We start from the raw sequence: 22,669 nt of genomic DNA, 5'->3' as shown, positions 1-22,669 counted from the left end.
TGGGAAGATAATCATTAGACACTATTCACCACATGGATTGGTTTAAGCTTTGATTTCTGAATTCTTCCTAATACCATAAGTTGCTTTAAGTTTTCTTCAAATGGCTTAAATGATAATAAGAATGTGTTGTAATATAAAATCATATCTTCTTTTTCACATGTGCTCTGTATTATGTCAGGATTATTTTAAATATTTTATGGCTACTAAAGGGAGATTTTTCTCTTTTTTAAAAAATATTTTATAGTTACTGATAGATCTTTATTTTTTACTTATTTATATGCAGGGCTGAGAATCGAACCCAGTTCCACACACATGCCAGGCAAGTGTACTACTGTTGAGCCACAGCCTCAGGCCCAAGGAGATTTTCTTTTTAATGGTAAAGTTGTAATGAGTTACAAAGGATTTTTAGTCTGCTTAAAAACTAATTTCTTTAAATAATTATACATGGAATCAATTTTTGCTTATTAAAAGAAATTGAAATGAATATATACGTGGCTCTTACATAAAAGAGCTAGATAAAAACTAGATGTTTTTAAAATTAAATTCACTTAATTCTGTTGTTTATTAATGAAGGAGGCAAAGGATGCTCTACTTCATAACTTATTTTTAATTAATAACTTTTTATATTATAAAATTATGAATACTGAGTTGTAAATATGTAGAAAAAAATAAAGAACTGAAGTCAAATGAGCAATAATTCCACCACAGAAACCTACCTGGCTGGAAGTGTCTAAGCTCTCATGCATTTCCCTCCCCATGGCTGCCTCAGGAATCCTACTGAGATTTAGATTCAGTTCCATGCCAGAAACCCATAGCATCTATTGCTGCCTGTAGCCTATAACAGTTTTCAGCAGGGCTAACAAGCTGATAAGACACTGAAGAGAAGCTGTTAGAGGCTATTGCTGTGCTATAAAATATGTCTGTTGTTGCTTGGAAATTTTCTTTACTATGGGAAAAATGTGGGAGAATTATTCCTTTTATTCAACCAACAAACATCTTTTGAGCTTTTATTTTATGTATGTATAATGCAGTGTTAAAAACAGTTGTTTATTAAATTGTTAGTGTTTAGCTGGAAGAAAGATATCTATGTAAAAATTAAAATGTACAGATTCCTATAAATGCCAAAATAAGTGAAAGGTATGCAAGAGCTTTAGACATTTAGAAGGAGCTATCACTTGGACAGGAGTAGCATTTCTCTGCTGATCGATGTGGAAGCCTTTTTTTTTAAAGGTCCCTGGCCACATGCCCATTGGAAATATTCTTCTAGAACTCCACATGATTGCATTTTAGAATAGCCCTACAAGGAGTCATCAAAAGTTATAAAGAGAGGGGAGAGATGACTCATTCTTTTTACAACTTGAAGTGTTAAAACTGTAGGAAATTCTTTCTTTCCTTTCCCCTTCCCTTTTCTTTCCCCATGGTATCTATTCTTATACATGTTTCACATTAAAGACTCAGTTTATCTGAGACTTTGTTGATAAACAAAAGCTCAATTTCAACATCAGTGCTAGCCAAAATCACTCACTAGGAATTATTTTATTTTCAAATATGCCTCCTTTGCCATCTGAAAAAAAAATCGATTTGGTGAAATAGTGACTATATCTCAATCTCACTATATGTCAATATCTCACTACATTGGCAGTTAATGTACATCATATATTTTTACCATGGAGATATTCGGGTTTGTTACTACTATGTGGTCATTTATTGTCAGATTGTTACAGGACTCAAGCTTTTGTTTTTTTTTGTGTGTGTGTTTTTTTTCCTTTTTTTTTATTGGTTGTTCACAACATTACAAAGCTCTTGACATATCATATTTCATACATTAGATTGAAGTGGGTTATGAACTCCCAATTTTACCCCAAATGCAGATTGCAGAATCACGTCGGTTACACATCCAAAATTTTACATAATGCCCTATTAGTAATGTTTGGTACCTCTCTCTATATCTATTACAGTGATTTAGGATGAGGTTAATGTAATGTGTTAGCAGACATCAAATCAAATATCTCATTCAAGACCTACTTAATCCTCATTAGTCTTACTAATCCAAGAAAACAAAAGTGTGCTGAAAAAAATTAAAGTAATACCATTGTTATGTAATACTAAATGGAGGCATTCAGATCATTACCATCCACGTAACCATTATTTTTATCATCAGTTTGGGAGACTGGGCTTCATTCACAGATTTCAGGGGGTAGGATACCTATGCTGAAAGATTTGAATTGTGTTAGAAGAAAAGCTTAAGGTGCAAAATAATAATAAAAAAAATCTTTCCTTACAAGTAGATCTCTGTATAAGTTTGCCTACATGGAGTGAATACAGAGGTAGAAAAAAAGCAGAGCCAAGGAAAGTAGGAGAGATTTTAAAGAAAAAATTATACTCAAGGGTGAAAAAAAAAAGTGTAGAGGGAAAATTAATAAACCTCATTTAGTTTAACACAATTATTCCTTTTCCTAGGTTTCAAAATAGCTCATGACCTTTTTCCTGAGGCACTTAAGACTTAGGATCACATGAATGATTTTCATGGTTTTATAAGTTTCTGGGAGATTTTAATTCTCTAAGACACAACAAAATCCAAACAGACACTCATTTTTATTTGACACTGAGAGTGTGACATGTGGGCTATTTCGTGGAAGAAAGAATTAAACCCTGCAGCAACCTTCCCAGAAAGTGTCTGGGTGACAGAATAGAAAAGCAAGAATAAGTACAGAAATAAAAATACTCTTTTCAAAACATATTTGACGAAGATGAAATGAATCATATCAAAGCATTTGGAAATATCATTGTGTTGATAAAGCATGCATCTGAGTGACAGGATGAGAGTGATTTCATAGGATACAGTTTGGTAGCAGTTAGGAGCCCAGATCCTGAAAAAAGACTGAATGAGGTTCAAGTCCTATCCTTTGGAACTCTGGTTAATTTCCAAGCCTCTGAATTTGACATATACAACTCTTGGGGGTACACTCCTCACTGGATCAATAGGAGAATTGCAATGTATCCGCCATGACATATCTAACTCCCAGGAGTCACAAAGATTACAGAAGATAATAAGTATAAAGTGTATGCCTCAATAGTAATTATGGAGTCCCAAATCACATACCATCTCACTGAATCAAGACCACTTAACCTGCCCTGTTTTACCTACTCAAGGAAAAAAAAGGGTTTTGAAAAAAATAATCATAATGTACAAAGTTGAGACATTATCATCATCATTGACCATAATTATTGTTGCTCTCTTCATCAATTTGGGAGACTATTTTTCATAGGGTTTAAAGAGCTCTGTTTCAGTCCATTGTGAATTACAACAGCAGCATACCTGAAGCTGGTGATTTATAACACAGAATGTGTCTCACCCTTCTGAAGCATTGGTAGTTTGGCATGTATGGTTGTCTGCTGAGTGATATCCTACAAATAGGAAGAATGCTATGTCCTCATATGACAGAGGTAGAAGGGTTAGAGACTGAGTGCTAGCTAAAGTTTCTTTTATTAAGGCTTTAATTCCATTAGACTTTCAAGGTCTAATCAACCCTTAAATTCTTAAATTCCCATCTTTTGATGCTATTCCATTGGCAACACCAGAGTTTTGAAGAGGACCCATCTAAACCATAGCAATCTCTATCCTATACGTGTTATTTTGGGATCAAAGAACAGATCAAAATTCGAATTCAAAAATCCTTCCTTAACAGTTTATATCTGCATTGGTGTAGTTACATGGAATGAATGAGGAAGTAGAAGCAGAAAATGAAATAATTAGAGGAAAAGAAAAAAAAATCACACATAGGATGAGAAGTATCATTTGTAAGAAAAATTAATAAGCTTTGTTTAGTTTAACATAGTCATTCCTTTCCTCAGGTGTGAAGAAAGGTGGTAATTAAGATAGCCAGGCATTCTCTGATATTCCTCCCACTGAGAGGTGAAAATTAATTTCCCTACCTTAAACCTGGGATGGCCTCAGTAACTTGCGTAAAGAATAGAGACTTCTACATCTATTCTATGAATGGCCCTGGAGTTTCTGACTCAGACTTAAATACTCATTTTGGGCCATGTGACCACAATGAGGCCACCATATAAGGATGATAAGCCCACAACAACCTTGGATAGACCAGATCTAAATGGGGAAAGATGTCCAGGAAGCCCCAGCCCTTTCAGCCATCTCAGCCCAGGCACTGGACATGAACTCAGATGAAAAAGCGATAGTAGGGAACATACGCACCCCTGGATACATGACACAGAGAAGACCTGAGGAATTCAACCAATAGGAGAACTGAAATTCGGAAGTATGGTCCTAACCAACAAATGCAGCTCTCGTCATTCAAGTCATAGCAGCTGAGGCCCCAGCTATGGAAAAGGAGAAATGTGCTGATCCACATTTCTGACCCACAAATTGTGAGCATAAAGGAATGATGTTGTCTTATGCCTCAAAGTTTTAGGGATGTCTGTTATGCAGTAACAGAAAAAGAAGAGACCTCCAATTTATAAATTAGAAATACTTCAGTTAGATTTATTCATCGTCTAATTTATCTGTGTTTTTCCATTAAGATCACATTTCTAAGTCAACTATTTACCAAAACGAAGCTGACTCTATGGTTATGGAAGTTTGTGCACAAATGAGTAAAAAATATGCAGAAAAATCAATGTTAAAAATAACTAACATAGGAATTTTTCAAAATACCAAATCCCTTTGTATATTCTTACCAAAGCAAATTCATGAGATATCCTTCCATCTGGAGGCAGCTTTGCACCAAAACCCAGTGCAGGGAACATCTTATCACTGTCATAGTCTTGGACGATTTCTCCCACTGCTTTCAGCGCCATGCCATAGGCGTTCAGCTGGTAAGGATTCATGTAGTGGAGAGAAGTGGGCTGGGCAGGGTTGCCTGACAACAGAAAATGTATTGCAAGCGTAAATCATCAGGCTAAGGATATTTTTAAACAACATTGTTCTCTGATGTCCATTTCAGGATAAAATATTCAAAATCATGATTTCCTGCCTATTTCCATAGTGTGTCTAATAGTTTCATTTTTGATGGATATTAACATATAAATATTTATTACAATATATAAGAGATACAGAAACTTTCTCAAAGAAATTCCAAAGCATATGAAAAATTTTTTCAGAAATAAATCCTTATTGTAAGTGGCACAGGCTATTTTTGAGTTTCCATTCTGCAATGCATGAAAATACCTTTGTTAATGTTCATGTACTTTAATCTTTATTTTAAAACAATTGTGTGACCTCAGGTTGAATTCTTATGCCTGCAGTCAGAGGACCGAAATGATTTATGCGTTCAATAATTATAAGCCCTTCCTAAAATATAACTATAAATATAAGTTGAACTTTGGAGAACTATCCCAACTTATCACTCAAGAAAAGCAGAGCACAGTGATTTTCAAATTCAAGGTGATTAAATACCTAGATTGGAAACATATTCAGACTTGCTAACTAGATAGTAAGTTAGGAGCCAGAGGCCCAGAGGTAAGTTTCTCCGTTTCCAGGAGAACATCTGTAAAATAAATCCTCCCTTAGTGATTTCTGGGAGGACAAAATAAGGTTATGTATTTGAAAGTGATTAAAATAAAAAAAAAGTATCACAGAATGGTAGGCTTAACTACTACTGTTATTATTGGTTGGGTTATCCACAAGGTTTTATATTTCTAAAATGCTTATTCTATATAGGGGATGCATCTGAATGGAGATGACCTTGAGAGCCAATGTAAAACACCACTCAGACACACTGAAGTTCACACTGAGTCACCTTAACTGCCAGCACAAAGGCAGCCTCCGAGTCCATTTAGTTTCTTAAGTGAAAATTGAAAGTTTGATTGGACTTGTAATAGCTCATACAACTCTATTCCACATTAAACTAAGGCCCAAAGAAGGAAGGTCTTGAGACATTTTTCCCCCAAGGGAAAAAAAATAACAATAAATACTTGCAATTCAGAGAGAAACAAAACAAAATAGAGATTCCTCTTGGTTTATAATACATATAACTACACAAATGCATTTGTATTTCCAAAGGGTTATCAGCATTCACATGTTGGTTCTGCATGACAAAATTTCTAAGGCAGTCTTCTATAGATGTCTTGAAGGTTCACCTCAACTTGACTGACTTTTGAATGGTTTCTTCCTGACTCTAGGACCCTGACCTCACTTTTCTTATAGCATTTGCTTTAGAAAACTTGCAACTGTAAATTCTTTCTTTCCCTCTCAAAGAGGAAAAATTCTATAACCATGAAGTATCTTCCTTAAGAAGCTGGGGGGCCATTCCTTTGAAATATAATCATTTAAAAAGACAGTACTACTATCTTCCAGTTTCTGCATATTTAAGAGGCTACTTTCAATAAGAGCCAATCAGCAAACACAGAGGCCTGCTCATATAGACCAATCTCCTAGTTAATGTCCACTATATCACCCTAGCATTCAAATCCCTCCAGCCTTTTGCTTCAGAGCCCCAGAGTTCAATTTTTTTTCTCTTCTTAACTCTTGATCCCTACTGCTATAATTCTGAATAAAGTCTTCCTTTTCTTTTTAATTCATCCAGTGCAATTTTTTTCTGTTATGTCCTTCTAAAGTAGGGACTTTGTCATTTGGTCAAAAGTCTACTGTAGTCAGAAACAGGAATACCATTAATGGACTAAATGGTTATTTAATGCAACTCTCAAATAATGGTGGCAATATGACAAACACTTCTATTTCTCTAAAAAAACCCCACAAAACAACCGCCCCCCCAAACCATTAGAATCCCAGCATGCTTAACATCTTAACCTCTCATGCGTAGCAGGACCCCACCCCTCTCTCAGCATCTTCATCTGAACCATCTCCACTGTACACCAATGATACTTCCCTCCCATCTCTACGGACTTCTCAAATTGCCACCCTGACCTGAAAATAACTTTCTTCTCTTCCAGCTTATGTCTTCTGTGTACCAAACAGTGTTCTTCTTTAGCTTGGCCCTTGCTATCTTTTCTTTTATATCCTCATGGCTCTGATGTTCTGCACTACAAAATTTGGCAATTAAAAAATTAACTGCCAACTCCAAGAGTCTCTGACCATATTTGTCTTTCCTCTATATCTGCAATGGTGTTTACAAAGAATGAACTGTAATAGGTTAATATGATATATTCATAATAACAGGCAATCTAACATATATTGAACATCTTATTTCATATCTCTCTTAAGCATTTCAACAAACCAATGGCATGGGTAATTTTATTATACCCATCTTTCAAATTAAATAACTTGCTCTAAATCACATAGCATAAATAATTGGTAAAACTAGAATATGAATTTAAGCAGTCAGATTCCATAGCTCTTGACCTTAGTTATCATTCTTTACTTAAGGTATTTACAATAGTTTTAAGCCTAGAATAATATCACACTTAAGCTGATTTTATTTTAGAGATAACACCAGGCTTTTCTAAGAACATTAGACTTAAATAGATTCTTTGTTAGCTGCTTACTGAGACATAGTTCACATCATTTGTAAACTACAATTCTATCATTTTTACTACAATATATTCACAGATTGCACAATCCTTATTACAATCAATTTTAGGACATTTTCATTGCTTCAAAAAGAAACCCTGTACTCATTATCTATTGACCCCTTATCATCTACCCCATCTCTAAACAGTGAGTGTCTCTCCTGATTTTCCTAATCCAAATATGTCATACAATGGCATCCCATGATATGTGGTCTTTGTGACCAGCTTGTGATTTCAACATCCGTCTATGTTGTAGCACGCACCAGTTATTCACTCTTGCTTATTGTGGGTCAACATCCATTGTATGAATACACTGCATTTTGTCTATCCATTTATCAGTTGACAGACATTTGTATTGTTCCCATATTTTGGCTATTTTGATGCTACAAAAATCCACTGGCAAGTTTTTCTATCCACATGTTTTCACTTCTCTTAGACATACATCTATACGCAAAATTGCTGGGTCGTATGGTAACTTTTTATTTAACAATTTGACTGTGTTTTCAAAAGTGGTTGCATCATTTTATGTACCCATTCATAATATTATAAAATATCTGGTTTCTTCACACCCTGACCAATACTGATTATAGCCAACCAAATAGTTGTGAAATCTTACACTTTGATGTCTATTTCTTGAAGCCTATGCATGCCAAGAATCTATTCATGTGCATACTGGTCATTTGTATATCTTATTTGTAACAATATCTACTCAGATTCTTTGCCTATTTTTAAAAATTTGGTTATTTTTTTCTCTTATTCAGTTAGAAGAGTTCTTCATATATTCTAGATACAAGTCCTTATGGGATGTATGCTTTGCAAATATTTCTCCCATTCTGCAGTTTGTCTTTTCACTTTCCTGATAGTCTCCTTTGGAACAAAAGTGTTTTAATTTTGATGAAGTTCAATTTATCTATTCATGTTTTTTGGTGTCACACGTAAGAATCAACTGCCAAATGCAAGATACAACCTGTTTTCTTGAGTTTAGCTCTTACATTTACATCTATGTTCCATTTTGAGATTTTTTTTTAATCTGATAGAGGTAAGAGTCTAACTTCATTCTTCTGCATGTCCATTCAGTTGTCCAAGCACCACTTTTTAAAAAGACTATTATTTTTTAAAAAAAGACTATTATTCTTTATCCATTCATCCACTGAAGGGCATCTAGGTTGATTCCACAATTTAGCTTTCGTGAATTGTGCTGTTATAAACACTGATATGGCTGCATCACTGTAGTATACTGTTTTTAAGTTCATTGGGTATGGATGGAGGAGTGGGATAGCTGGGTCAAATGCTGTTTCCATTCCATCTTTTCCAAAGAATTTCCATACTGCTTTCCAGATTGGCTGCACCAATTTGCAATCCCACCAGCAATGTATGAGTGTGCCGTTTTCCTCACATCCTCACCAACACTTATTGTTGTTTTTATTTCTAATAACTCTCATTCTAACTGGAGTGAATAGTTTTGATTTGCAATTCTCTAATTGCTAGAGATGTTGAACATTTTTTCATATATTTGTTGATTGATATTATATAATCTTCTGAGAAATATCTGTTCATTTCCTTGGCCTATTTATTTGTGGGATTTTTTTTAGTGTTAAGTTTTTTTCAGTTTTATATATTTACAAGAGATTAGTGCTCTATCTGATATGCATGTGGTAACAAATTGTTCCCATTTTGTAGGCTCTCTCTTCACCTCCCTGATTCTTTCTTTTGCAGAGAAAAAGCTTTTCAGTTTGAATCCATCCCACTTACTGATTCTTGATTTCATTTCTTGCACTATTGGAGTCTTGTTAAGGAAGTCAGGTCTAATCTGACATGATGAAACTGTGAGATATATATATATATATATATATATATATATATATATATATATATATACATACACATACACATACACATACACACACACACACACAATGGAATATTACTCATCATTAAAAGAGAATAAAATCATGACAGTTGTGGTAAATGGATGGAGTTGGAGAATATCATGCTAAATGAAATAAGCCAATTTCCCCCCAAAACCAAAGGCTGATATGTGGATGCTGATCCATAATGGATGTGGGGGGAGCATGGGAGGAATGGAGAAACTTTAGATAGGGCAAAGGGGAGGGAGAGGAAGGGAGGGGCAATCGGGATAGAAAAGGTGGTGGAATGAGGTGGACATCATTACCCTAAGTACATGTATGAAGACACAAATGGTGTGACTCTACTGTGTGTACAACCAGAGAAATAAAAAATTGAGCTCTATATATGTGCTATGAATTTAAATACATTCTGCTGTCATGTATAACAAATTAGAATAAATAAATAAATTGTAAAAAATTCTTATTATTCTTTCCCCCATTGAATTGTGTTGTATCCTTGAAATCAGTTAACTTAAATGTGGGTTTTTTAAATTTTTTTAAAATTTGTCATTATAGATATACAGGACAGTAGAGTGTATTTTGACATATTCTACATATATGGAGTATATCTTATTCTAATTAGGACCCTATTCTTGTGTTTTAAATTTTATTGATTTTATATCTATTTTTATGTCAGCATCATACTGTCTTGATCACTGTTGTTTTATAGTAAATTTTAGAAGTTGAAAATGTGAATCTACCTAGGTGGTCTTTTATAAGTTTGCTTTGCCTTTTCTGGATCCCTTGCAATTCCTTTATAATTTTCAATATGAATTTTCCAATCCTCAAAGAAAAAATAGGCCTTTGGAATTTCAATAAATATTGAATTCAATCTGTCAATCATTTTGAGGAATACTTCGATATTCACAATATCAGGTCTTCTAATTCAGGAACATGGCTATATTTTTCTTTATTCAAAATATTTAATTTCTTTTGACAATATTTTCAGAAATAGTTTTCAGAGTATAAATTTGATGCTTATTTTATTCAGTGTATCACTAATCATACCATTTCTTTTGATGCTATTATAAATAAAACTGTCTTCCTTTTTTTGGTACCAGGAATTGAAACAAGGGACACTTAACCACTGAACCATATCCCCAGCTCTTTTTTATTTCTTATGTTGAGACAGGAACTCTCTAAGTTGCTGAGGCTGGCTTTGAACTTGTGATCCTCCTGCCTCAACCTTTTGAGCCACTGGGATTACAGGCATGCACCACTGCACTGGGCTTGGAATTGTCTTCTTAATTTCATTTTATGATCATTTTAAGATCATTCCTTAGATGGGCATATTAAAAAATTGATATATATATATCAATTTAGAATTTTCCATATATAAGATCACTTTACCTGCAAATAGAGTTTCAGTTGTTCCTCACCATTCAGGATATTTTAAGTTTCTTTTTCTTGCCTAACTTTCACGGCCACAGCCTCCAGAACACTGTTGAATAGAAGCAGTGAGAGCAGATATCCTTGGGTTGCACTCAGGAGGAAAGCATTTAGCTTTTCGCCAGGAAGTATAAGGTTGGTTTTGCGTTTGTCCAAGACTCCCTTCATAAGGTCAGAAAGTCCCTCTATAGTTCTAGTTTGTTGATTGTTGTTACCATGAAAATGTGTTGGGCTTTGTCAAATGGTTTTTCTCTATCAGTTGGGAGTTACATGGCTTTTGCATTCTATCAATAGAGTATATTACATTATTTGATTTTTTAATATTAAAGGAATCTTGCAATGCTGGGATAAAAAGATATAATTATCTTTATATGTTGCTGGATTCAGTTTGTTAGTATTTTGTTGAGGATATTTACCTCTGTAACTAAAAGAAATACTGATCCTTAACGTCTAGCTTTGGCATTAAGGCAGTAATAACTCATAGAATAAACTAGCGAAAATACCTTTTTCTTTCTTTTTTTTATGCAAGAGTTTGTGAAGAATTGGTATTAATTCTTTAAATATTTGATGGAATTTACCAGTGAAGCTGTCGGAGTGTCATGGCAGATAAACATTGAGGACAGATTTTTTTTTTAATTACTAATCCAATCTGTTGTTACAGGTCTATTCAGATTGTCTATTTCTTCTTAAATAAGAAGTTTGTGTCTTAATTGACATTTATTCCCTTCTCTTAGTTGTGCTAAAATTTATCAGTTCAGAAAAAAAGCAAGTTTTTTAAACCAATTGCCTTTATTACTTCTGTTTCATATTGTACTGAATGAGTAAAAATCACTAACTTGAAATCATAATACTAGAGAATAAACTCAATATACAGTGACAGGAGAACCGAATTACAGTTTGGTCTTCTCATCTGCAGTTGTACCTCTAGGACTAATCTTTTTATTAGTAAAAAGATTTTCTGGTTCTCAGTTTCCTCATTTGCATAAGAGAAGGGTGGATGAAGTGACCTCCTATGGTGCAGTTTTCCCTAAAAATTCTGTTATTTTGTGAAATACGACTCAATTTAAGAGAAACATGAAGTAAAGATCTTACAATGTGAAAGCCATGGGCACAATAAATAATTAAAAAAAAAGAAATAACCCTAAGGATGCTTCTCATTGATGACTGAAGAGTGTTTATGTAGCATGTTTACTGGGATATAAGTTGAAAAATATCATAAATAAAAAATGTAGTTAGTACACAGAACCTACTGAATATTATGGACTAGCAACTCAGCACACTCCAGAGAACCAGGCATTCATCCTCATGGTGGTGTGGCAGACTGGGAGTGGAGGTTGCCTAGCACCAGGAGGGGATACTGTTCCACATATCTTCAGCCCAAGAAAAGAGCAAAATGCAAAATTGAAAAAGTGGTTTCTGCTAAATGTATATTGTTCCATACCTTTTTAGAGTTGAAAAAAAAATGTAAGTCAAAACCTTGTAAGTTGGAGACCAACCGTAGACAAATAAAACTAGTTGCTACTTCTGGGAAAAGACAATGAATTTCATGATCTTGTGATATCTAACAGTAAATTTCAAATGGTTGGACTACTTGAAACAAAGTTGGTTCCAAATAAGATTAAAAGTATACTAATTTTCTTTCTTAAAATGTTTCATACATGAATTACAAATATTCAGACATGGAATATCATGTCAGTCCCAGTTAATTAACTGGATATAAATATGTTAATATGAGTAATTCTTAAAAATAAATGAGTAAAAATTAACCAAGTTGTGCAAGGTACATGTACTGCTAAATTAGCTCTATATAGATTAGAACGCAAAAAAATTACTATAAAAATGAGGATTATAATTAGACACACATCAGAATTATATTTTTATATGGAAAAGAATAAAGGGTATATGAATGGGCCAGAGATAGACAATGAGATTAACGATTTCTAAAACTTGAATTCTTCTTAAATACATGTGGAACAAAAAGGACAATATTTCAACATTTAATAAATCTGTTATGCATCTTTGTGACATTTTTTTTGTAGTCTTTTAAATATCTTAACTTTTTGTAATGCTAACAATATAGGAAAAACTATGTGGGTTTTTTTTTTTTTTTTTTTTTTTGGTACTGGGATTGAACTCGACCACTGAGCTACATCCCCAGTTCTATTTTGTATTTTATTTAGAGACAGGGTCTCACTGAGTTGCTTTAGCACCTTGCTTCTGCTGAGGTTGGCTTTGAACTTGTGATCCTCCTGCCTCAGCCTCTCTAGCCACTGGGATTATAGGTGTGTGCCATTACACCTGGCCTATGTGATTTTTTTTTAATTAAAAACTTCAGAAGTATGTAAAGATAAAAATAAAATACCACTCATAAAAATAAAAATGTATTTTTCACTTATTTGGTGATAGCTTTTATCAGGTTATAGTCTTAATACTCACCATTTGATGCTGTAAAATCAATAGCCACTGTGAAGTTGATTTGTGTTCTAGAATATAAATAAATGAGAATCATTAATAAGCAAATAAGTGCACAAAAGGAGTTTGTTTTCCATTTGTGTTATATTTTTTAGTGTGACTAAGCTTCTTAAATGTTACTTATATGCAAATATGTTACAATGTACATTGGATAGCATTAGATAGCCAGTTTTACAATATAAAAACTTGATAAAAATACCATTGATAAAAATATATTCATTCTATCATACAATAAAAAAAAAAATAAAGTCCTAGGAATAAAAGTAACTTGTATTTTGGACCACAATAACTATGGGAGTAGTTCACAGTGAAGATGTCAAATTGCAAATATTTTCCAGTTTCAAATGCCAGTATTTATTAGTAATTTATATTAAGATCAAGATTATTTTGTAGTCATTATACTACACCTTAAAGTATTGCATTGCTAAAATCATTTCTAATGTCATTGCTTAAACTAATTTTCTTTCAGCAATTCTGAAAGTAGGATTCTCTTCTATTTTCTTTAGAAATCAAGAACTCCAGGTACAAATTCATCTCTAATTGCAGTATTCCTCTATGTGTATGTATGTATACTCATTCATCATAAATATGGAGATATTAATGAGATCTGTCATATATTTTAAAAATTATCAGCCCAGGTAATTAACAAAACTATTTTACTGAATTAGTCAGAGTTTTGTGTTTTTTACTATGTTAGCTTTTTTTTTTTTTCTCATTTCGAAACCAAACAGGTGGCATTCACCTAAAAAATTTACTCAGGAATATTTATGGCTCCTTCTGTTAAGTAATTTCATCTCTTTCTTACCAAAGAAGACATCAAACACATAAATAATGATGATGATATGATTCTTGTAATAACTATAATCATAGTTATTATAACTATAACTATAATCATTATTTTTATAATCATAAAAATAATTCCTATTAAAAAGGAAATCATTTGAAAAGATGATACTTGGACTATTGTTTAGCCAAAATTACTTTTGATACATTGAACAACCGATGCAATGCTTCAAAGTTTGGAAATGTTGGATATATGATGATGATGATGGAATTTAAAAAATTATCTGGCTCAAGGTACCTTGTTCTCTTAGCAAAAAATATGACAATATTTCCTTCTTTCTCCAAAAATTCAGTGTAAAGACTTAAATACTATTCAGGGATTTAATCAAATTCATTCATTCTTTTCCCTAAACAATTGAAAAACCTTTTGTGGTTACATTTAACAAAAACTAATGTAGATTTCCTTTATATTCACTTATATGATAATTTCTCTTCAAAGTGGAAGTCAGGTTTGTATTCTAACAATATAGACTAACATGGAACAAAACACTAACCAATATGAACTAAAATGCATACAAACTTTCAAAAAAAGAATACAGTGAGACTTTTGGGAGAACATTTCCAAAATCCTTTGAGGGCTTGAAAAGAACAGTCCTCATCAGTACACTGCTTGGCCATGCAACTTCTTATGAACAAGTGACCATAATTCAGGGTAGGATACTGTATCTTAGAAAGGACAGGGAATTGGAAAGGACAGGGATTAAGTCCCAGCAACTCAGTTGGTGACCTCAGCCAACTTTGAGGGCAGGTTCCTGGCACACAGTAATAAAAAGAAAACTGAAAGATAACTACATAAAATATTATATGCAAAATATATTTAAGTGCATAATATATATGATATATTTTATATGCACAATAATTTGATAAAGAACTATTGTCTTACTTTTACAGAATGAAAGTTTTTCTCATAAAACTTAGTATCTTCCCATGCCAATGGTAAAAACAAAATTATAAAATCCTGTAATAAGTTTATTTATTTTATATATACATAAAATATATTTAATTTTCAAGATATACATATATAAAATAAACATAAATATACATATTTCATATATATATATATATATATATATACATATAATGAATTTATTTTAAAAAGACAAAAGATAAGAAAAGAAAGGGATAGAAAGAGAAAGGAAGGCAGGTGGGTAGTCAGGCCAGCCTAAGGAGTACCACTAAGACCCAGGATGCTTTAATACTAAATATAAAAGATTGATGCATTTAGCACTAAGGGTAAATAAGACCATTTGGTAATCAGAGAGTAAGAGAGAGATTCAAGAAGTAAAGCATTGTGCTTGATGCATATTTGGTGGCTAAATAATTACAAAGTTTGATTCATTCTTTGTCTCATTATGCATGTCAGAAAGATTTTCTGCCCTTTATTGCTTTGAATCAGCAGCACTATTCAGATCAGAAGGGAAATGTGGCTTACAACAGAAAGCTTCTCCTCATGGTAGTGATGTTCCCTTAGCCTACTATAATACCACTGAATTTTTTTCCTTTAAAAAACTAAAGCTCAGCAATTATTTATTAAGCATCTTCCAATTGGCAAGCACTGTGCTGAGATGAAATGAAATAAAACAAATGAAGCGCCATCTTTTATCTCACAGATTTTACAATTTCAACTTTCTATTCTTAAAAACAATGACAAAAACATCCTGGCATTTTATCACTGATTGATTATCAATAGTATAACTAAAACTCAACTGCACATTTACTGTGAGAAACAGATTATTCATTTCCATGATTTCTGAGCATTTTCATTTCTACTACAATGTATATTTGTCATATCAAATACCATATTCTATATATTTAGAAAATATTAATTAATAAATGTTTTAAAGATGTTATCAATATGACAACTTTAGGCTGTAAGGCAGATTTCTCGAAAACAATGATTAATAATCTATTATAAAAGCAAGCCCCAAAATACCACCAATAATCTTGTTATCCTTTTCATTCTCTAATATTGCTTGAAGTCTAATGTTAGAGGAAAAAAAAAATCAATCACTTGTCAAAGTAAAAAATCTGAATTCACACAGATGACTCCGGATAGAATATTCATAAAAACAATCACATATAAATCCTTGAAACATTTTGCTTAGGAAGTGTTACTTTAGCTGTCATTTTATGTTTTAGAAACAGAAAAAGAAATGCAAGGTTTCAAGAATCCAAGATAGGAGCACCATATCCTAGAATATAAAAAAAGTTATGCCTGCCAAATATCACAAGCTAGTACCAACATCTCATGAGACTTCCCAATGCATGTGTCCTAGTACTGCAAAAATATATACTTGGAAAGTGTTCCTATTTTACTTTGCCACCATTCCAAAAACTGTGAATGGCAGAAAAATTAAATGTCAAGATGGAAAGAATTTACTAGTACAGCAAGACCCACAGAAAACAAGAATGTATACACACACATGCACACACACATCAAAGAAAATTACACACACATACAGTACTATCGTCTCAGAATTTTTATAGCTATTATTATGAATTAATTATTATGAACTAACAGTTGTGATGGGGGTACATAGAAACGTTGTTTTCATTGATTTCCAATTTCAAATCCTGTTGTACACACTGCACATTATGAATCCTAAAGATGGACTTCCCCCATCCTTATTTAATTCTGACAAACAGATTCAAATTCACCAGCTCATGGAATATAGAGCCCCCAAATACTGGGATGCCCACCCAACTCTAACATGCATATCAGGACTTTGCTTCTGCCTCGATTTGCCAACATGCAACCTAGTTTATACCTCAGTTCTGGGACCTGCTGTGGACTCCTAGGCCCCTTGCCTCGGGCACTGTCACCAGCCTGAGTGACCCTATCTCATCATGGGATGAACTTTATACCCTTTTTGGTCTTAACTTTTTCCTCTCTCTTAAAAGTAGTTGAAGTACTTTAATGACAGTACTGAGTTGCTAGATTCCAAACTTTCCTGCCTGTTCAAAATTGCTGCTTCCCCTGTTCATAAACTATTCCCAGGAATATTGTCCTCAACAATGAAAATTTGCCTAAATGAGGGCAGGTTTTAAGATACAAATGTGAATTCCAATATAAACACTTCCAGCTATTGGTAATGTGCCTTTCAGAAAGCTAATTAACCTCTTTTGCACCTCATTTGTAATAATAATAAAGAAAACTTCCTTAGATTGTTGTTGATGGGACAAGAAAAACACCTATGCATAGAAGGCATTGAAAAATTAATTAGTTATTGTATCTAATATTGATGCAAGTGTTTTAGGACCCAAATTCAGCATACTTCCTTGAATGTAGAATATATAGTGCTTAACAAATTTCTGGGTCTACCAGAGTTACAGGTTATTGCCTCAAATCTGATCCTACCATGCCAGATTTTTTTTTTTTTAATTTCACACCAGCTTCTAAATTCCCAACCTTCCCAACCCAAGACTGCACCATGAATGATCCATCTTTTTAAAAGATATCATCTGGATACCTCTTCAAACAAAATCCTACTATATGAAGTAATTATGAGCTTCCACCTCCTGCTTATTTCCTTTCTATCCTTCCAAACACTCTGGGTTTCAAAAGGATCATTGAAATATTAAAAGTAAGAACTAAAAAGAAACTCGAGGACAAGTGGTGTAATTCCTCAATAGTTTATGCTAGTATTCTTGGTCCTTAGAGAATCTAGTTATCATAAATTAACAAAATGTTCTTTCTCCAGACTTTGGCGATTGATTTCAGTATGTTCTAAAGTACAACTTCACAAGGAGGCTAGCTCATCTTCAAGAACTCCAAGTCAAAAAGCTATGCAAGACTACTAATCTTTTTTTTTCTAACCAATACTTAAAAAGGATCTCATAAGTATCATAATCAAAATAAGCAAAAAAAAAAATCAAACCACAACATGTAACCACAATTAACATACACTATCCAGAATTCCATTTAAAATGAGCTGGGCGCTAGAGAGGAAATGGTACCTAGAAGAAAGACAGTGAGATATCAATCATATAGACTAGAGCTTGAGCTAGAGAGCCAGAGAGTTGTGTCTCCTTGAAAAATTAACAACTGTCTGCACGACTGTTTTGAGAAACAGGTAATGGCTTCTTTGAAGAAGTCCACTAAATATTAGAAATAAAACTCTTAAGTACCTGCACACTACAAACACCCCTGCATGCTAGAGAATGAGGTCTTATGACACCTTCTCCTGGTTCATATGAATCACTGTTGGGTCAAAAGGGGCAAGGTCTCTTTACATTGTCATAAATTTATTTTTCATTAATCCTTCCTATAATTGTCAGTCAGTGGTTCAAGGATGAAGCAGTAAAGCTCCCTCCAATGCAGGAGTAAGAAATGCACTGTCTGCAGAGAAGTTAAAAGCAACCCCTAATGCAATCTACTAAGGAGCAGTCTTCACTCAATATTAGCAATTCTAAGCCATGTCAAGTACCCCACTACTACCTGCCTTTGGTAAGCCACTATTGTTTTATTATTTCTCCTGTCACCAACCTTTCAATTGCCTACCAAAGTGAAACTATTTTAGAGGGCAAAGTCTACTGTCCATAATACAAAAATTTAAGTAAATACAATTTTGTTCCTATAGAAGTTCTTATATTTAAAAAAGTTCTATGTTTATAGCAGATATAATTAGCCCATCATTAGTATGAAAAGATGCAAAGGGTAGCTCTAGTATTAGTAATAGGTCTGCAAAATTCCATTGCTATTACAGCACTCAGCTCCTTTAGACTTGGCTTTGGTTGGCTAAATGTGCAGACTAACCATGCAAAATTAACTATGAAACTGCATGCTACAAAATAAATTGTCAATATTTTGGCTACATTAGCACTATTTCCCTATGATGAAGCATGCATACAACTTTCTTTGACTTTGAATGGAATTCTCTGAAAGAGTTTTCTGTAAAATGCATCATAAAGCACATAACTGGATACCAAGCTTTTCTAAGCATGCATTTTAATGTACAAAAAATTAGAATACAACATTAACCCAAACAATGTTTATGAGATTCTTCTTAATGTTTATAAGACTTTTTAATATTCATAGAAGTTTCTTTTATAAGTCCTAGTTTAAATGAGTTTAGTTGAGATATGATAATGTTCTCTGTGAATTTTTATAGAAAGCAGAATGGCTTTATTTTTATTAGATTTATCCCCGTTCAGCCTGCAGGATTTAGTTCTCTACTGATTTGATAAATGCAAAGCATTTGGGTGCCACAACAAGAAGCCCTATAAAAACAAAACAAAACAAAAAAATCACCATTAGACATGTATATTTAGTTTCCAAGTAAGAAATTGGATTAGGAAAAAACTTTATAGTGTTGCATGTACGGGCAAAATGTGTTCCCTGAGGCAAAATATCCAATACAATACCATAAATTTTATTAAACTAAGGCAAACATTTTTATATCATTATTGTTTATTGTTTATTGTTTATTGCTTTAAGTATTTTTAAAGAAAAAAATTCTTGTGGGGCTTGTTGATAAAGGCACTTACTGATATTCAACTTGCCTTTAAAATAAGCAATATCAAGAAACTCATTTCAGCCTTTAAAATGAGCTTATGATATGTAAGTAGCTTTTTTTCTTGCCCCCTAAGATATATTTTTACTTCTTTTAAATGGGATATCCATTTGTCTATAATTGTGGATAAGGTTTAGATTCAGATGAAGACTTGGGGTAGGGTGAACAGGAATGTCTGAAGTGAGTGCCCATGAGTTATATCCTCCAACAATTTACACAAGAAAATTACTGATGTAGTAAATTTGAACACATTTTTTCTCTCAATATCTCTGATAATGAGGGCAATCACCACTAGCAATGTTATGATGAACATTGCTGAGATATGGTGAAACTTTAAACACATTGACATTTTTCAAAAGAAATCAGTCGAGTGTTAACCATATAGCATTTAATCCTCAAAATTGTCTATAAGATAGGCATTAATATTTTTATTTCTATTTGTCACTGACAAAAGGCAGATCTAAGATTTGAACTGTGCAATTTAACTCAAATTCGTGGACATTACATGCACTGTCTCAACTACAAGTAACACCTTTTTTTGCGAATGTTTTGATTATTTGCCAAATAGTTACCCCTTATTGAAATTCCTTCCCAGAAATTGCCCACCCAGTATCATACGTTATGTTCGTTCATGCTCCCTTCTGTTAGGATGTACAGAAAGAAGCAGTTCATGATTCTAATCTGATCTTGCCTTTCCTCTAAGGAACTACTAACCAAGATATTAAGTACAGCTGAAATAATTTCTGTGGAGGCAAAAAAAGGGGGGGGCATAGTTTTTCTTATCCTGGAAAACCTGGTCCATATGTTTTGTTTGGTGATGGTTGTATGGAGCAGAGACAGTGGAAGGTCACAAGCTGATAAGGTCTGAATCATCACATTCTGTTTAAAGTTCTATTTGTTCATGTTTTAATTACACCGAGAGATTTGGGCAGAAAAAGGTAGAAAGTCATGCTTAAAATGATCGTCTAATTAATCCATATTTATTCAATGGTTACCTTGAGTTCAGCCTTATAAAAATATTTAAAATTTCTGACTCTATGAAGAGACAAACATAAGAATGGACAATTAAAATGACACCTAGGGAGGCTAGCACCCACTGACTCTATGTGGGAAGGCTAGGGATTACTCACTTGGGGTGGTTAGATGAATTTGGGAATCTTCCCAATATGATAGCCTGCAGAACTCCAATTTTCTAACACACTCAATATTCTGATAAAAACGCAGACCAGGGTTTCAGGCTGACATGAAATTTCAGCAGCTTCACAGGTTCTCAGTATGCAACAGCATTTGTGATCTCTTTCCTTGCCTTCATCTGCCAGTCTGAGAGACATGAAAACTTCATGGGTATGTGTTCTTGAGTCATTTTGGTGGAGTGCAGATTCAGAAAGACCTGGGAGGCACAGAGGATTGAAGGGCAAGCAAACACACTGAAATTTAAGATTTTGCCCTTAGATTCTTAGAGTGAGAGCTGTTGGGAATATGCAAATTTGTATTCTGTATAGGCAAATAGACCCATTTCCCAAATAATAATAAAATAATGATGATGTTACCCAAAAAAGTATTTTAGAACAATATATGATTTGGAATGAATACGACATTGTCTTCACTAATGAAAATTTAAATTTTCAATGCCATGAATTAGGTTTTAGAAAATAAACATTTTTAGGAAACAAATACATCAGATGTTTAATATCTAAAATCATTTTAAATATATAAAGTGAAAAAAACCCTCATGTATCTATGTCTATATATAGAGAGATAGATATAGATATCTATATATCTTATGTATATATCTATATATGATATAACTCAAAATAATGATTGCAAAGTCAGTAATTCAAGGGAGACTAGCAGTTTTTGTTATTCTGAATTAGAACTCCTTTTAAATAGTATTCTATTTAGAAAATAAAACTTTTCAAGTCATAGAATGTATCCCATGATCCAGGAAAATCATGATAGTGTTTAACCAAAAAACAAAGTCTAAAAATTAGATTTTTATTTCAGAGAATATTTGCATAAAAACTGGATCTTGGCTAATTTAGAATGCATCTGTCTCATCTCCTCACCTGATTCTATCACCCATCTACTACAGCCAAACACAGTGTTTTAAAGGAGTTGAGACAATAAATGAAAAATAACAAGCTACAACCATATTGATTGCACAAACAATCAAGGGTATATTTTCATGTAAATATCTATATCAATTAAGACGACAGCAAGGCAAGACCAGAATGTCTGATACCAAGAATTGGGCCTAAAAGGAAGCTCCTTTGAAAGGGAAAGATACTAAAGGACTATGAAAATAATTTTGTTTCATATTTAAATGTGCTCATTCTTAACTCTGCATAACTTATACCTGAATTCTGAGAAAACAAATAATTTGATGTTTTTATAATTTTCTATTTAATTTTTTATGAGAACAAAAAAAAGAGTTGAATTTTTAAAGTGAAATTTAAATATTTCTATGCATTTAATCCCAATTATGACTATCAGCAACACTGCTACAGTCCACATCATGGTGAATCTTGAGGACAAAGTAAATTCAGGAAAACATCAACTAACTTCATTTTGGTTAGAGCAGAGTTAGCTAGAATAAGTACCAATTTAATTATTATTATCTAATTTTATATGATGATTACCCATCCTTTTAAAGACCTTAAGCTTTCTTCATAAATTAACATTCAACATAGGCAGAACTCAACATTCTGTCAGATGAGAAAAGTGACCCTAAATGATGAGTGTGACCCTAAATTGATGCTTCCCAGATCTAGAAACAAAATAATCCTTTTACTCAGCTATCCCACTCCTTGGTCTATACCCAAAGGAATTACAATCGGCATACTATAGTAATGCAGCCACATCAATGTTTATAGAAGCTCAATCCACAAAAGCTAAACTGTGGAACCAACCTAGATGCCCTTCAATAGATGAATGGATAAAGAACTATATTATAATTACACAATGGAATATTACTCAGCATTAAAAGAGAATACATTCATGACATTTGCAGGTAAATGGATGGAGTTGAAAGGTATCATGCTAAGCAAAGTAATCACA

At 33.1% G+C, this 22,669-nt stretch overlaps 1 protein-coding gene across 1 annotated transcript in view; it reads right to left on the bottom strand.

Moving 5' to 3' along the window:
• Cpne8 (copine 8) overlaps window positions 1–22,669 on the bottom strand; it is a 194,985-nt gene that overhangs the window by 27,008 nt on the left and 145,308 nt on the right. Inside the window, exons 14-15 of the mRNA XM_026393935.2 lie at window positions 13,221–13,267; window positions 4,699–4,880 (exon numbers count right to left, since the gene is read on the bottom strand). Of these exons, the coding sequence (XP_026249720.1) occupies window positions 4,699–4,880; window positions 13,221–13,267 (229 nt within the window). The remainder of the gene's footprint in view (window positions 1–4,698; window positions 4,881–13,220; window positions 13,268–22,669) is intronic.

Source organism: Urocitellus parryii, chromosome 5 (assembly GCF_045843805.1).
Source record: "Urocitellus parryii isolate mUroPar1 chromosome 5, mUroPar1.hap1, whole genome shotgun sequence".
In the NCBI taxonomy this organism is placed as follows: Eukaryota; Metazoa; Chordata; class Mammalia; order Rodentia; family Sciuridae; genus Urocitellus; species Urocitellus parryii.
Note: the sequence above shows the minus strand (reverse complement) of the source record. Positions and strands in the feature narration are given on the sequence as shown.